Source organism: Gadus morhua, chromosome 21 (assembly GCF_902167405.1).
Source record: "Gadus morhua chromosome 21, gadMor3.0, whole genome shotgun sequence".
Taxonomy (NCBI): domain Eukaryota; kingdom Metazoa; phylum Chordata; class Actinopteri; order Gadiformes; family Gadidae; genus Gadus; species Gadus morhua.
In genome coordinates, this window is record NC_044068.1 from 21,528,244 (window position 1) to 21,545,366 (window position 17,123).

Sequence of the window (17,123 nt, forward strand, 5' to 3'; positions counted from 1 at the left end):
ACCCAAGGTCGCTTTACAAGAGGTGTACACAGGGGGGGGGGGGGGCAGGTTAAAGGCCATAGGCCATATGTAACCATTTATTTGTAGTATCAATTAATGATAGCATTTTTCGTAAATAGTTGGATGGAATCTGTTTCTTAAGCAATAACATTTAACTGTATTGTTTTCTAAGCCTACATGCATTTACTATGTTGTTGGTATTATACGTTATATGGAGCAATCTTTCATATTTATGAAGCTAACTTATACTTCCATGGTCGGTAAACAAAGCGACTGCGATCGCTCAGACCTCTCGCTTATGATGCTACAATGCTAACAATGCTAAAAAACAAGAATATTTCTGCATCCGGTACGTCATGAACTAGGGCGTGGCTAGGCTCCCGTGATGCTTCCGCATCACGGATGCTTCCGCATCACGGGAGCAACAGTTGCTCTCTCACTTTTCTTCACTTTTAGCTATTTGTTTCATATTTCTCTCATCTCATCTCGTCTTCGTCCGCTTATCCGGGGTCGGGTCGGGGTGGAGCAGCTCAAGCAGGGGGCCCCAGACTTACCTTTCCCGGGCCACATTGACTAGCTCTGACGGGGGGATCCCGAGGCGTCCCCAGGCAAGTGTTGAGATATAATCTCTCCACCTAGTCCTGGGTCTTCCCCGAGGTCTCCTCCCAACTGGACGTGCCTGAAACACCTCCCAAGGGAGGCGCCCAGTGTGCATCCTTACCAGATGCCCGAACCACCTCAGCTGACTCCTTTCTAAGTAAAGGAGCAGCGGCTCTAATCCGAGTTCCCCAACCCTCATGACCATAGGTGAGGATAGGAACGAAGATCGACCGGTAGACCAAGAGCTTTGCCTTGCGGCTCAGCTCTCTTTTCGTCACAACGGTGCGGTAAAGCGAACGCAATACCGCCCCCGCTGCTCAGATTCTCCGGCCAATCTCACGCTCCATAGTACCCTCACTCGCGAACAAGACCCCGAGGTACTTGAACTCCTTCACTTGGGCTAAGGACTCATTTCCTACCCGGAGTAAGCAATCCACCGGTTTCCTGCTAAGAGTCATGGCCTCAGATTTAGCAGTGCTGATCCTCATCCCAGCCGCTTCACACTCGGCCGCCAGCCGATCCAGTGAGTGCTAGGGGTGCAACGGATCAAAAAACTCACGGTTCGGATCGTTCCTCGGATCAGAGTCACGGATCGGATCATTTTTCGGATCAGCAAAAAAAAAAATAGCGTTTGTGATTGCTTTAGCCCGGTCTGATTGTGGAGGAAGGATTGTGGAGGAAGGGGCTGCTTAAATGCCGCGGTGATGAGCGGTTGTTGAGCCGCTTTCGGTTTCACTCCTGTCAGTGAAACACCGGGGTGATGTCGCTGTAAATGCGTGGCCATGCTCGATGTGTTTCCACTGTTGTATGGCTTTCTTGTGCCACAGTGCCTACACACCGTCACGGTTTAATCCACCATCCTCTTTCCTTCTGAATTCAATTTGACAGGGAAGCCAAAATGCTCCCAAACAGGGGATTTAAATGTGGGGCGTTCTAGTTCTTCTGTTCCTCCACTCGCCATGACCACGCTGTGTTGCAGGTTTTTCTTTATGTTAGCAATCGCTATGTCAGCTACGTGTTACGTCTGTGTGGTAACCTAGGCGACAGGTTTGTGTGGCAGCGCGAGTATTTGGAAACAGACGTAGCACTGGAGGCAGCAGTTATCGTTACAGTAGTCACCGAAGTCTAGCCTACTTTTATTTTCCATGCCCACTGTTCTTCATGTTGTACGCTGAGGACAATATATCACAACGAGCCATAGGACTGTTTGCTTATTGAAAAGGGAACTGTTGCAGACTTTTACCCAGAGCGTGTTAAGCAGCTCTGTCCCTGGAACTAGCAGGAATGGTTACGGCTGTGTGTGGACTGAACATGCGCACAATTTTTTTTTTTCATAAATCAATCCGCGGATCATGCGCGTGCCGAACCGAAATAGATGATCCGAACGGATCACGGATCAATGATGATCCGTTGCACCCCTAGTGAGTGCTGAAGGTCACAGGCCGATGATCCAATGAGGACCACATCATCTGCAAAAAGCAGTGACGAGATCCTCAGACCACCAAACTGCAACCCCACCCCACCACGATACGCCTCGATATCCTGTCCATGTATATCACAAACAGGATTGGTGACAAGGCGCAGCCCTGGCGGAGACCAGCACCCACTGAGAACGTAACTGACTGGCTGCCGAGGACGCGAACACAGCTCTCGCTTTGGGAGTACAGAGATTGGATGGCCCTGAGGAGAGACCCCCTTACCCCATACTCCCGCAGCACCTCCCACAGTTTCTCCCGAGGGACCCGGTCATACGCCTTCTCTAGATCCACAAAACACATGTAGACCGGATGGGCATACTCCCAGGCCCCCTCCAGGATCCTTGCGAGAGTGAAGAGCTGGTCCGTAGTTCCACGTCCGGGGCGAAAACTGCATTGTTCCTCTTCAATCTGAGGTTCGACGATCGGCCGAACCCTCCTTTCCAGCACCTTGGAGTAGACTTTACCAGGGAGGCTGAGAAGTGTGATACCCCGGTAATTGGCACACACTCTCTGGTCCCCCTTTTTGAACAGGGGAACCACCATCCCGGTTTGCCACTCCTTTGGCACTGTACCCGACTCCCACGCGATGTTGAATAGGCATGTCAACCATGACAGCCCCTCAACGTCCAGAGCCTTTAGCATTTCTGGCTGGATCTCATCAATCCCTGGGGCTTTGCCACTGCGGAGATGTTTGACTACCTCAGTGACCTCCACCAGTGAAATTGACGACGAAACACCATCAACCTCGAGCTCGGCCTCCAACATAGAGGCCGTGTTATTCGGATTCAGGAGTTCCTCAAAGTGTTCCTTCCAACGTCCGACGACCTCCTCAGTTGAGGTCAACAGAGTCCCATCTTTACTGTACACAGCTTGGATGGTTCCCTGTTTCCCCCTCCTGAGGTGCCGGATAGTCTTCCAGAAACACTTTGGTGCCGACCGAAAGTCCTTCTCCATGGCCTCTCCGAACTTCTCCCACACCCGCTGCTTAGCATCCGACACGGCAGCAGCTGCAGCCCTTCGAGCCTGTCGGTACCCTGCAACCAAGTCAGGAGTCCTCCAGGATATCATATCCCGGAAGGCCTCCTTCTTTAATCGGACGGCTTCCCTGACCACCGGTGTCCACTACGGTGTCCGAGGGTAACCGCCCCTTGAGGAGCCTAAGACCCTGAGGCCACAGCTAGCCACCGCAGCTTCAGCAATGGAGGCTTTGAACACCGCCCACTCCGGCTCAATGCCCCCAACTTCCACAGGAATGCCAGAAAAACTCTGCCGGAGGTGTGAGTTGAAGATACCTAGGACGGGGGCCTCCTCCAGACGTTCCCAATTCACCCGCACTACTCATTTGGGCTTACCAGGTCTATCCGGAAATTTCCCCCATTCCCTGATCCCACTCACCACCAGATGGTGGTCGGTTGACAGTTCCGCCCCTCCCTTAACCCGAGTGTCCAAAGCATGCGGCCTCTGATCAGATGACACGATCACGAAATCGATCATCGATCTTCGGCCTAGGGTACTCTGGTACCAGGTACACTTATAAGCACCCTTATGTTCGAACATGGTGTTCGTTATGGATAATCCATGTCTAGCACAGAAGTCCAATAACAAACGACCGCTCGGGTTTAGATCAGGAGGCCGTTCCTCCCCACCACGCCTCTCCAGGTGTCTCCATCGTTGCCAACGTGGGCATTGAAGTCTCCCAGCAGAACTACAGAGAACTGTTTCATATGTATTGTTTTCTATTACCGTTTTTTTCTTCAGTAAGTTGTTGTACTATCTTTTTTTCGTGTTTTTTGTCCGTGTGTCTCATTCTTGGGACAATTTTCCCCGACCGCGTCTCCGTCGGGGCGCAACAATGCGGCGTATCTATTGTTTACACCCGAGATCAGCTGTTGTCGCTACAACCATCGGCGCTGATGCGGGAGAGACCTGAAATCCCCAGAGAACTGAGGAGGAAGTACAGGGGATGTAAGGCTGGACGTAAACACCGAGAAAAGAAGCGGCGACTCTGCAATTGTTGGCTGTGTTAGTGAGGGGAAGGAGGAGGAGTACAGGAGCGTTGTGGACTCCTTTATCGAGTGGTGTGCAAATAACCATCTGCTTATCAACCCCACCAAGACTAAGGAGCTGGTGGTGGATTTCCGCAAGAGGAAATCTGCACCTACACGCATCTCCATCAACGGTGTGACTGTGGGTGTTGTCCAGGATTACAAATACCTTGGAGTATACCTGGATAACAAACTGGACTGGGCCAAGAACACCGAGGCTGTTTACAAGAAGGGCCAGAGTCGACTCTATTTCTTGAGGAATCTCCGGTCATTCAAAGTATGTAACATCATGCTGAGGATGTTCTACCAGTCGATGATAGCCAGTGCCATCTTTTTTTGCAGTTGTGTGCTGGGGTAGCAGGCTGAGGGCAGCAGATGCCAGGAAGATCAGTAGGATCATCAGGAAGGCTGGCTCCATCCTGGGGGTCCAGCTGGACTCTTTGGTGGTGGTGTCTGAGAGGAGGATGCTGTGTATACTGCACAATATCCTGGACAACAATGCTCACCCTCTCCACCAGGTGCTGACCTCGAGCAGAAGCACCTTCAGCAACAGACTCATCTACTTTATTTTAATTTTTTTACCCAATTTATTTATTTATTTTTACCCAATTTTCACTTCATCACTTTAGTTAATTTATGCTGCCAACAATTGCTGCTATAATATTTATCACTTTATCACTTTACCACTATTACCACTAATACCACTTTATCCAATCGCTCCTTTTCACTTATTTAGTTTGCACTTATCTTATTTCCATCTATTTTCTATTTCTCGGTGTATAGATCTATTTTATCTATACACCGTTGGCTTGTGTCGATACGTCAAGTGTCGATACGTCAAGTGTCGATACGTCAAGTGTCGATACGTCATCTGTAAACGCAGGACCCCGAGTCGATCTGGCCATAGACATCTTATATGATAGACGGAGCATCGAATGATACCGCCTACTGGCGCTGACGAGACGCGGGGCCGCCATCTTGGAGTGGTCATCCGCTCCACTCAGTGTAATCCGTTTGGCTGGAGCAATGAAATGTCAGCGCATTTAATTAATCATACCTCACTGAATACCACTGATTTTCATGCGGTTTTTTGTCATACGTGTAGCTATGATAAAGGCCACATGGTTTGGCGTGTTTTATTATTCAATACTAATTATACCAATAGTACGGTAATGTTAAATCTTGCTTGTGAAAAGTAATCCCCCGATTCCTATTATGGATTGTACGCCGATTTGAGCAGGAATACGCTGAACAACAGCCCGGCATCCTGTTTCTGCTGCTGTTGCTGCTCCCGGTTGACCACTCCAAGATCGCGGCCGTATTTCTCGCGTCCCAGCAGCCAATGCTCCGTCTATCTATAAGATGTCTATGGATCTGGCAGCCGAGTTAATCACCGGCTAGCGACTGCTACTGAAATCGATCGCTTATAGAGTGGCGAAGTCACGCCTCTTCTGGTAGAGCTCATGGGACCATGGGACCTATGAGATCGAAAAAATATGAATGGGTGTCAATGGAGAGAAAATAATTATTTTCTGGTCCCAGTCTTTATATATATCCCAGGATTACACATATGTTGTTTGTGGATTTAAAAGATAAATTTTCATGCAAAGAAAACTAAACATTTTCGTGAGGAAGTTTGATAATGTTAGGTTTTTTTCCAAGGGGAGGGTAAAAGTGGTGACAACCATTATAAATTGGGGCATGTGGAGAGTTTCAGTTATGCCGATGGGGAGATTGTTGGTCTTGTCCACGCCAGTCGCTGGGAGGGAGCGTGACAGCGCATACACTGGAAAAAGGGTTTTAAGCCGTACTTCATCTGATTATTATTTTGTAATTCAATTCAAATAAACATTTTTTGTTTTATTTTTAAAATAACTTTTTTTTATTTCAAAATACTGTGAAATATAGATATTTTTAATTAGGAGCTCAATTAAGAAATATCCATTTTGACAAATGTAAAATTTTAAGGTTGTGTATTCAACTGATTAATACTTTTGTCATTCAATCCAAATATTTTTTTTTTGTTTTCTTCCTAAAACACTGTTATATTTGATTAGGAGCTCAATTTAGAAATATTTGTTCAGACAAATGTACAATTTCAAGGTTACGTACAAGCCTGCGCATGCGCATTAAATACAAAGACGCTTACGACTACTGGACCAAACCGCAGTGTTGCCAACTTAGCGATTTTGTCGCTATATTTAGCTACTTTTCAGACCCCTTTGGCGACTTTTTTTCAAAACAGCGACAAGCGACAAATCTAGCTTATTTTTCAGCTGCTATTGGTGACTTTTGGCGACTTTTTGAGGTGAAAGCACTAGCCTTGACCAGAGTGACGATGACTCACTGGTTCTGTGAGCTAGGACAGTCTGTCTGTGTCTAGAGGGAGGTCTGGAGTAGGTCTAACTCAGGTGGTAGAGCGGGTTGGCTGGTAACCTGAAGGTTGTTGGTTCGATCCCCGGCTTCACCAAGCAGAGTATCGAGGCGTCTTTGACCTAACCCTGACTGATGTCGTGATGTGATGTCGAATCCAGACAGAAGCGCCCCAAGGCCATGAAGCGGCGAGAGCCGAGCGGGAAAAAATGATGATGATGATGTATACAAAAATATCTCATCTCATCTCATTTTCGTCCGCTTATCCGGGGTCGGGTCGCGGGGGGAGCAGCTCAAGCAGGGGGCCCCAGACTTCCCTTTCCCGGGCCACATTATCCAACTCTGACGGGGGGATCCCGAGGCGTTCCCAGGCCAGTGTTGAGATATAATCTCTCCACCTAGTCCTGGGTCTTCCCCGAGGCCTCCTCCCCACTGGACGTGCCTGAAACACCTCCCAACGAAGGCGCCCAGTGGGCATCCTTACCAGATGCCCGAACCACCTCAGCTGACTCCTTTCTAAGTAAAGGAGCAGCGGCTCTAATCCGAGTTCCTCACGGATGGCTGAGCTTCTCACCCTATCCCTAAGGGAGACGCCAGCCACCCTTCTGAGAAAACTCATCTCGGCCGCTTGTACCGCGATCTCGTCCTTTCGGTCATCACCCAGCCCTCATGACCATAGGTGAGGATAGGAACGAAGATCGACCGGTAGATCGAGAGCTTTGCCTTGCGGCTCAGCTCTCTTTTCGTTACAACGGTGCGGTAAAGCGAACGCAATACCGCCCCCGCTGCTCCGATTCTCCGGCCAATCTCACGCTCCATAGTACCCTCACTCGCGAACAAGACCCCGAGGTACTTAAACTCCTTCACTTGGGCTAAGGACTCGTTTCCTACCCGGAGTAAGCAGTCCATCGGTTTCCTGCTAAGAGTCATGGCCTCAGATTTAGCGGTGCTGATCCTCATCCCAGCCGCTTCAAACTCGGCCGCCAGCCGATCCAGTGAGTGCTGAAGGTCACAGGCCGATGATCCCATGAGGACCACATCATCTGCAAAAAGCAGTGACGAGATCCTCAGACCACCGAACTGCAACCCCTCCCCACCACGACTACGCCTCGATATCCTGTCCATGTATATCACAAACAGGATTGGTGACAAGGCGCAGCCCTGGCGGAGACCAGCACCCACTGAGAACGAAACTGACTGGCTGCCGAGGACACGAACACAGCTCTCGCTTTGGAAGTACAGGGATTGGATGGCCCTGAGGATAGACCCCCTTACCCCATACTCACGCAGCACCTCCCACAGTTTCTCCCGGGGGACCCGGTCATACGCCTTCTCCAGATCCACAAAACACATGTAGACCGGATGGGCATACTCCCAGGCCCCCTCCAGGATCCTTGCGAGAGTGAAGAGCTGGTCCGTAGTTCCACGTCCGGGGCGAAAACCGCATTGTTCCTCTTCAATCTGAGGTTCGACGATCGGCCGAACCCTCCTTTCCAGCACCTTGGAGTAGACTTTACCAGGGAGGCTGAGAAGTGTGATACCCCGGTAATTGGCACACACTCTCTGGTCCCCCTTTTTGAACAGGGGAACCACCACCCCGGTTTGCCACTCCTTTGGCACTGTACCCGACTCCCACGCGATGTTGAATAGGCGTGTCAACCATGACAGCCCCTCAACACCCAGAGCCTTTAGCATTTCTGGCTGGATCTCATCAATCCCTGGGGCTTTGCCACTGCGGAGATGTTTGACTACCTCAGTGACCTCCACCAGGGAAATTGACGACGAAACACCATCAACCTCGAGCTCTGCCTCCAACATAGAGGGTGTGTTATTCGGATTCAGGAGTTCCTCAAAGTGTTCCTTCCAACGTCCGACGACCTCCTCAGTTGAGGTCAACAGAGTCCCAACCTTACTGTACACAGCTTGGATGGTTCCCCGTGTCCCCCTCCTGAGGTGCCGGATAGTCTTCCAGAAACACTTTGGTGCCGACCGAACTTCTCCCACACCCGCTGCTTAGCCTCCGACACGGCAGCAGCTGCAGCCCTTCGGGCCTGTCGGTACCCTGCAACCGAGTCAGGAGTCCTCCAGGATATCATATCCCGGAAGGCCTCCTTCTTCAATTGGACGGCTTCCCTGACCACCGGTGTCCACCACGGTATCCGAGGGTTACCGCCCCTTGAGGAGCCTAAGACCCTGAGGCCACAGCTAGCCGCCGCAGCTTCAGCAATGGAGGCTTTGAACACCGCCCACTCCGGCTCAATCCCCCCAACCTCCACAGGAATGCCAGAAAAACTCCGCCGGAGGTGTGAGTTGAAGATACCTAGGACGGGGGCCTCCTCCAGACGTTCCCAGTTCACCCGCACTACTCGTTTGGGCTTACCAGGTCTATCCGGAAATTTCCCCCATTCCCTGATCCAACTCACAACCAGATGGTGGTCGGTTGACAGTTCCGCCCCTCTCTTTACCCGAGTGTCCAAAACATGCGGCCTCAGATCAGATGGCACGATCACAAAATCGATCATTGATCTTCGGCCTAGGGTACTCTGGTACCAGGTACACTTATGAGCACCCTTATGTTCGAACATGGTGTTTGTTATGGATAATCCATGACTAGCACAGAAGTCCAATAACAAACGACCGCTCGGGTTTAGATCAGGGAGGCCGTTCCTCCCCACCACGCCTCTCCAGGTGTCTCCATCGTTGCCCACGTGGGCGTTGAAGTCACCCAGCAGAACTACGGAGTCCCCTACTGGAGCCCCATACAGGACTCCATTCAGGGTCTCCAAGAAGGCCGAGTACTCTGAGCTGCTGTTTGGTGCATACGCACAAACAACAGTCAGAGTTTTCCCCCCTACAACCCTTAGGCGCAGGGAGGCGACCCTCTCGTCTACCGGGGTAAACTCCAACACCGCGGCGCTCAGCCGGGGATTTATGAGTATCCCCACACCCGCCCGGCGCCTCACGCCCTTGGCAACTCCGGAGAAGAATAGAGTCCAACCCTTATCCAGGAGAACGGTACCAGAGCTGAGACTGTGCGTGGAGGTAAGCCCCACCAGATCTATCTGATAGCGCTCCACCTCCCTCACAAGCTCCGGTTCCTTTCCCCACAGCGAGGTGACGTTCCACGTCCCCAGAGCCAGCTTCTGCCGCCCGGGTCTGGTCCGTCGAGACCCCTGACCTTCGCTGCCACCCTTGTGGCTGCGCACCCGACCCCAACGGGTCTTCCCACAGGTGGTGGGCCCACGAGATGAAGAGAGGGGGGGTGCCACGTCGTTTGTTCGGGCTGTGCCCGACCGGGCTCCGTGGCAAACCCGGCCACCAGGCGCTCGCCATCGAGCCCTCCGTCTGGGCCTGGCTCCAGACGGGGGCCCCGGGCTTCCTCCGGGCCGGGTCACATCTCCTCTTATTCCGATATTCATTGAGGATTTTTGAAACATTCTTAGTCTAGCCCCTCACCTGAGACCACTCTGCCATGAGAGACCCTACCAGGAGCACAAGGCTCCAGACAACACAGCCCTCAGGTTCACAGGGACACGCAAACCTCTCCACCACGATAAGGTGACGGTTCCAGGAGAGGTGCAATTATTATACAAAAATATGTTATGTTTAAAAATGTTCATGTTTAAATGAGAAACAATTGTTTGATTAAATTGTAATCTTTTTGATTGGATAAAACAAATTATTTCTGATAGATATTTCTTAAATGAGAAACAATTGTTGGAGTGAATCAATATTTTTTTGTTTAGGATTTAACATACGATTTAAATGTATTAACTTCATTCAAATAATAGAATTATACTTGGTGCCAAGTTGTATTATTTTGTTTTTATGAACATAGGAAATATTGTTTGAGGCAAGCTATATATTTGTCATTGGCTCAAGTTATGTAATATAGATGTGAACCATTACCCTTGTTTTTTTTAATTGGTTCAACAGAAGGCTTTTTCCAGTGTACGAGACATGTAGTCTTTCTCGTTGTGTTTTCTCTACAGCCTTTAACTGAATAATTGCACAGTAAACGATCAAACTCTTGACATGAAAAATTATCATTTAAATCCACAAACAACATATGTGTAATCCGGGGCATATAAAGACTAGGATCAGAAGATAATGACTTTCTCTCTCATTGAAACCCATACATATTTTTCGATCTCATAGGTCCCAGGGGCTCTACTGGAAGGGGTGTGACTTCAACACTCTGTTACGATTTATGGAAAGTTAGAGAGCTGTTGTAAAAGCTGTAGAGGAAATGCGCTCTACCCGTTGAAAAATATGTTGATATACAACATATGATATTCAAAAAAAAAGATACAGCACTACAATTGTTTTTTAGTAATTGTTGTGTACGCAACTGGAATACGAGCCAAGAGAGCTGTTCAAAATGTCTTCAATTAAAATTGGACAAGGTTACTAAAAATTCCTTCCAAGAAAGGTCCGAACTTCTAACCTATCACGTCCTAATAGCCTACTTTTGTCAAATACAATCAACACGACATATTTCCTTATAATTTCAGTTGTATTTATTTTCAATTTCTAAATAGCTTACTTTTAACCATGAAAAACAAGTAAGACAAAGTAACGCATATTAACATTTCAAGTAAACAAAACAGGTACACTAGTAGGCCTACATTTCAAGTAAGCAAAAGAGGTACACTAGGCCTACATTTCAAGTAAGCAAAACAGGTACTCCATCTGTCGTGACTGAGACAACCTTTGTTAGTTCAATCCCCCTCTTTGACTGCATCGCCTTAATAGCCTCATAAATATCTTCTCGTCTTGTGTGTGTCTCAAGTGGTGTTAGACCCAACAGATCCTCACAGATCTCTTTCTTGCCTTGATGAAAAAATCGCACATACACTAAAAGCTAGGTTAGTTACATCTGAAGACTCATCAATGGCTAAGGATGGGGCACTCTGAACAGCCACATCAAGCTGTGAAAGTGCGTCATCTGATAACATTTCAGATTTTCTGGTTGTCGTTGCAGCTGACTTTGGGATTTGCTTTACTTTTTCACACAATTCATCCCTTCGTTTACATTCAAGTAACGTCTCGGCAGCGGCGTTCAAGCACTCCTTCACAACAGTCGCGTCACTGAAAGTTTTTTCATGTTGCACCAAAATCCATGCAATCTTAAGTGAGTATTCATTTGCACGTTGATGGCCTGTAAATGAGTGTGTGAAGAATCACGTAGACCTCTCATACTGAGCTCTCAGCTCGGATATTTTCCACGCTCTTACTTATGAGGATACTTTTCCTCGAAGGATCTGTGTTTGGATTCGTAATGCCACTTAATATTCCCGCTTTTTATCAGCGCCACGGTATCAACACATAAAAGACACAACAAAGGTTTAGTACTGCCTTGCGGGAGAATGAACATCTATTGGTCAGTCCATTCATCTTTAAAATGTCTGTTTTCGTGGTCTACTTTCCTAATTTTCGAGCAAGCCATTTTCTCATTCCAAATCGCTCTTCCGGTAAGCAATCTATTTGATTGGCTATTTTGTGAGTGACGCTATTACGTAGATGCCGTGACGGAGAGAGGGGGGGGGGGGGGGGGGGATTTCGGTGAGTGCATGATCTTCGCTCTGTGAAGATCATTGCTTTTTGCTGTTTTTATGCTGTTCTACGGACTATTCTGCCTTTCATTTAGTATTTCAGTGAGAAATTTCTTTATTAACATAATCATGCTTTGTATAGTGAAATGGGTCCGGATAGGACCATCACTATAGGTCCGGTCCCGGACCGCGGTCCGCCGTTTGGAGATGCCTGCACTATTACCTACATGCCTCTGCAGTAATTCTTAGTTTTTCATTTAGGTTTAATTGTATTTATTTATTCATTAGGGGTCCAAGCCAACAGGTTGGATCCCTATTGTTTTTGTAAGGATTTTTCTTATTATTATTATTATACTTCCCGCCTTGAAAGTGGGTCCACAGCCCAAACCGTAAATGGTGCACACGCGCCAATTACATGACTAGAACCAGGTCCGGCACCGCTACTCAGATAACCAAATCCAGACATGCCGGCCTCTAGGTGGCGCTATACCAAGGAGAAACACGTTTGGGGCTATAGCTCCCACACCGAACCTCCCACAGTCAAAAACTTGTACCCACATATTCACTGGAGTCTGCTGCATCTTTTGGCATAGGCCACGCCCATTTGCGTCTATAATTGTTTTTCGCAAAATCGCGAAAACCGCTAAACTGTTTTTTCGCTACTGCTCCCACATTTCTTGACCAATCGACACCAAACTTTGCACACGACATCGTCAGACGCACACAAAAAAACACATTTCTTGTCGCGTTGTGCCGGCGAAATGCACACTTCTTGGACCCCTGCATAACTGCTTGCAGTTCTAGTTTTCATTTCTTAATCAAAGGCAAATAACCATAACTATAAGGTCGAACATATGTCAACAAGAGTTCAACATCAAATATACAAATAGACAACATCACCTGCTGTTGAGATGTGCAACCGAGGCAGTTTATGGCAGCTGACTTTATGTATTTTGTCATATTAATTATACGTTTTTAATGACATTTTTATTTTAATAATACTAATAATAAATAATACTAATAATAGTTACATATTAATACATTTGCCTGTTGTATAGCTAGATTTCAATGTATATTTGCCAATATCTGGGTTTATGCCTAGATCCACTGCAAGAATTGTTTGTGTGCTTTTTATTCATTTTATAAAATATATAATGAGAAAATAAAAACAAAAAGATAAATCAAAGCCGTATACCCACTCAATTTTTTATTTTATTTTATTCTTCCAATGTTCTTAGCCTTATTTTTAAATCGCTTTGGATACCCCGGATCTGCTTAATTTATAGTTGTGTTCTGGTTTGGTTAACATGGTGCTAGCACGGGCCTAACTCCTGTCAATTAATAAATATGCCAAATGAGACCCTTCATTGATGGTACTATATGGTATGGATATTAATGTCAATGTTTAATCAGTCCTTCACACATGTGTGCGTGTGGGTGCGTGTGTGTGTGTGTGTGTGTGTGCGTGTGTGCGTGTAATGCTCTGCGCCGTATTGTACACAGAGGCTGACGTCATCAAGCCTCTCCTGCGTGTACACGCGCCGGTTTTCCTCGATATGGAAACATGGCGACTTACACCAGCCCAGAGGAAGACATGACCATGATACACAAGGATGAAGGGGTAGAGGAAGACCGGCCTGCGCCAAGACCTGACAGGTATCACAAGGAGAATGCGTCTAGTAATAGTCCACACCTAACCGCTCAATGAGCAGCTCTTCTGATGTTAGCTGACGGGCTAACTGTCTTAAAGCTAGCCTAATATCTCGTCTTAAAGCTAGCCTAACCTCTCCTCTTAAAGCTAGCCTAACATCATTCTTAAAGCTAGCTTAACATCGGTCTTAAAGCTAGCCTAACATCTTTCTTAAAGCTAAGCCTAACATCTCTCTTAAAGCTAGCCTAACATCTGTCTTAAAGATAGCCTAACATCTGTCTTAAAGATAGCCTAACATCTGTCTTAAAGATAGCCTAGCATCTGTCTTAAAGATAGCCTCACATCTCTGTCTTAAAGCTATGAGAAGCTCTTGTCTTAATGGTAGCATAAATTCTCGGTCTACTTCTCTGGAACAACCAAAGAAGTGGTTGTGAACATGTTGTATATATTAAGATGCTTTGCAAAAACTAGCATGGCGTCTTCTATGATTGCTGATGCCACTTTGATAAAATAAAAATGGCCTTGATGACATTTAGCTTAAATTTAAATGTAACTACTTTTTTATGGAGCCATTATAGCTGGATCAAGTTCTTATATCTAATCAGCCTTTGGGGTTCTAAGGAAAGAAAGATGTTATCAATGCCCTTATTTTTGGTGATTCTTTAGATAGTGGAAATGTTTTAATGGATTTTGGTTCACTCTAGTATGCTTTTAATCATAAAGAAACAAGTATTTGATCTATCTTCAGTAGTAACGGCCACGTGATGACAACCTTACTCATGCGAGAGACTGTCCCAGCGCCCAGGTGTGTCCAGGGCAGCTGTGTTTTTCCTGGGGAGACTGGCAAGATCTCCCAGCACCCCCCTCAACCACACACACAATAACACTGCAAGAGAACTCCGTAGACTGGATTCAGAGATTTTGGATTCAGTCTCTTCTCTCTCGGCAGAACAGTTCTCATGTTCATTCTTGTCTGAATGCCTGAAACACATGGTAGTGGCGTTGGGATAGGTCATGAGCTCACTAGGCACTTCTGATGGTCACTCGTTCACTCTGCACTCATTCATCCAGCATTGTCAAATTAATAACTACACTATGTCAAGTGGACATTTCTTTTTCCCCCAGCGGGAGCAGTGATGATTCCATGGACAGCCTGCCGGGCCACGCTCAGCGATGTCTTCTGACCCCTTCGCTTTCCCCACGGAAACGGACAACCAGCCAATCCAAATCAGAGCCCCCTTTGCTGAGAACCAGTAAGAGGACCATCTACACAGCCGGGAGACCACCCTGGTACAACGTTGCGGGGACCACCTTTACAGAGGCGTTTGTCATCGGTGAGAGCACACCCTCGTATGTCTCAAAGACTTTTACATTGACACTGTTCTAGTGATTGGGCCAGAAAGTTGTTATCTAAAACCTACAGAGTTGTACCTTTGCAAAAAATATACAGTGGAATAAAATTCAAAGCGTTTGCTGTATATTGTCACCATTATCATTTGGACCATGCAGCTGTGTCATTTAAAGGTGCTGTGGGTACGATTTGAGACACGTAAAGAGAGCGCGAAACGTAGCCTCCATCTGCTCTCTCCCTGCCCACCGTCCAAAAGTGTTGCATTCATTCGCCTGTGATTGACTGGCAAGATGGAATCTCTGAAGTAATCAGGCACCCTTATTGGTCAGATATCAGTGAGCAGTTGTCTAAATTTGAAATGTGCTCATACAGAGACGGTCAACTAGTACAGATATGTTCACAGAGCGTTTGGCTGACCGGTGTTTATGGTTACAAATGAATGAAGATCCAGAGCTGCCCGACCCCACTGCAAGCAGGCCGCAGGGACCTCTGCCCTGGTTGCTGTTTGGAGCTGTCGCTCAAACACTGCAAGAGACTGCACAGTTCTATAGGAATATAGAACTGTGTTTTCTGTCTCAGACGCATCATCGTTAGGGTTGGCAAAAATGTGACGATTCAATAGTATTGTGAAATTTGTGCAACGATTCTCGACTATTGTGATTTTGCGGTACAGCATGTATTGCGATTCGATTCTGCGATATATATATATATATATATATATATATATATATATATATATATATATTAGAGCTGTCAAGCGATTAAAATATTTAATCGTGATTAATCGCATTAATGTCATAGTTAACTCTAATTAATCGCGATTAATCGCAAATTCTTTTTCTATGCTAAATATCCCTTGATTTTTTTGTCCCATAATTCTTCTCATTTTAATTCTCTTATCAACATGGTGAAGTGCATCGGCTTGCCTTGTGCAAATGATTTTTTATTGATAACAACATTGGCATATACACTGATCAAAACAGGACGATACAAAAAAAGAGCCTATAGTGCAATTAAACGACTGCTTTTAACAAATGTCATTTGAACATAGCAGTCAGGCTACTGCTTCTTTGTTTTGAGCCAAAGAAAAAAAAAAAAGTTTTTTTTTTTTTTTTTATAAAATAATTGCGTTAATCGCGCGATAAAAAAATTAACGCCGTTAAATTTGGTTTGCGTTAACGCCGTTAATAACGCGTTTAACTGACAGCTCTAATATATATGTGTGTAACTCCCTCTAATAGCATTCGGTAGACACCAATGGTTTCCTTTGACGGGTTTTATTGTAGCCTTTTACTCCAACTCCACCGTGAAAACTATAAATTTTAGAACATGTACTGTTGTACTGTGAATACATACACAGTACAACAGAAATCACGGCATTAGCTTTACATAAAATCATAAATTACACGGCACACAAAGAGCCAAACAAGCAAAACAAAATACAGGGAAACAACAAGAAACATACCTCGTTGGCTGCATGCTATTTACAGGGACTTTGAAACTAGATTATTTTCGGCGATGCGTATCACAAGCTGTTCACCTTCTCTCATGCCGCATCTCAAACTGAGATGTCAAACTGAAATCTTCTAAAACATCAGCCTTACTGTCCGTCCACACCAGAAGCGAATTGAGCGACCAAATCGCCGGAAGTCATTCACTTTCTATGGGCAAGAGCGACCAAAGCGACCAAAGCGACCAACGCTACCAGCGGCCAAAGTTGAGCGACCAGAGTGTCAAAAAGAAGTTGAAAACTTTTTAACTTTATGCAAATGACTATTATTCGCTTCAGCGGCCAAACACTGACAGCCAATCGGAATGTAGACGCTCTTCGCTTGCGTGGATCCCAGGGAACATCGGCAGGCACTTTGGTTCCTACCTACCTTTATTCACTCACTGAACAAAATGTCGGCTGAAGTATTAATCGCGGCTGTAACTGGGCACCCGGTGTTGTACGAACCCACCCCTTTTCAGTTCAGAGATCGAAACGCCGTAGTGGTTTGGATATCAAGTGATGATAAGCGGGAGTATTTATAGGCTACATCTAGAACGTTCGTATTTAAGCGGGAATCA

General features: G+C 46.5%; 1 protein-coding gene across 3 annotated transcripts in view; it reads left to right on the forward strand.

The window, feature by feature from the left end:
• Positions 1 to 13,557: 13,557 nt before the first annotated feature.
• Positions 13,558 to 17,123, forward strand: part of si:ch211-243j20.2 (uridine-cytidine kinase-like 1) — a 49,859-nt gene continuing 46,293 nt past the window's right edge. For all 3 annotated transcript variants that reach the window (XR_003974300.1, XM_030345041.1, XM_030345043.1), the window contains exons 1-2: positions 13,558 to 13,707; positions 14,828 to 15,036. Coding sequence is in view for 2 of the 3 variants with exons in the window: in XM_030345041.1 (XP_030200901.1) it covers positions 13,616 to 13,707; positions 14,828 to 15,036 (301 nt within the window). In the remaining variant the exon portion in view is untranslated. The remainder of the gene's footprint in view (positions 13,708 to 14,827; positions 15,037 to 17,123) is intronic.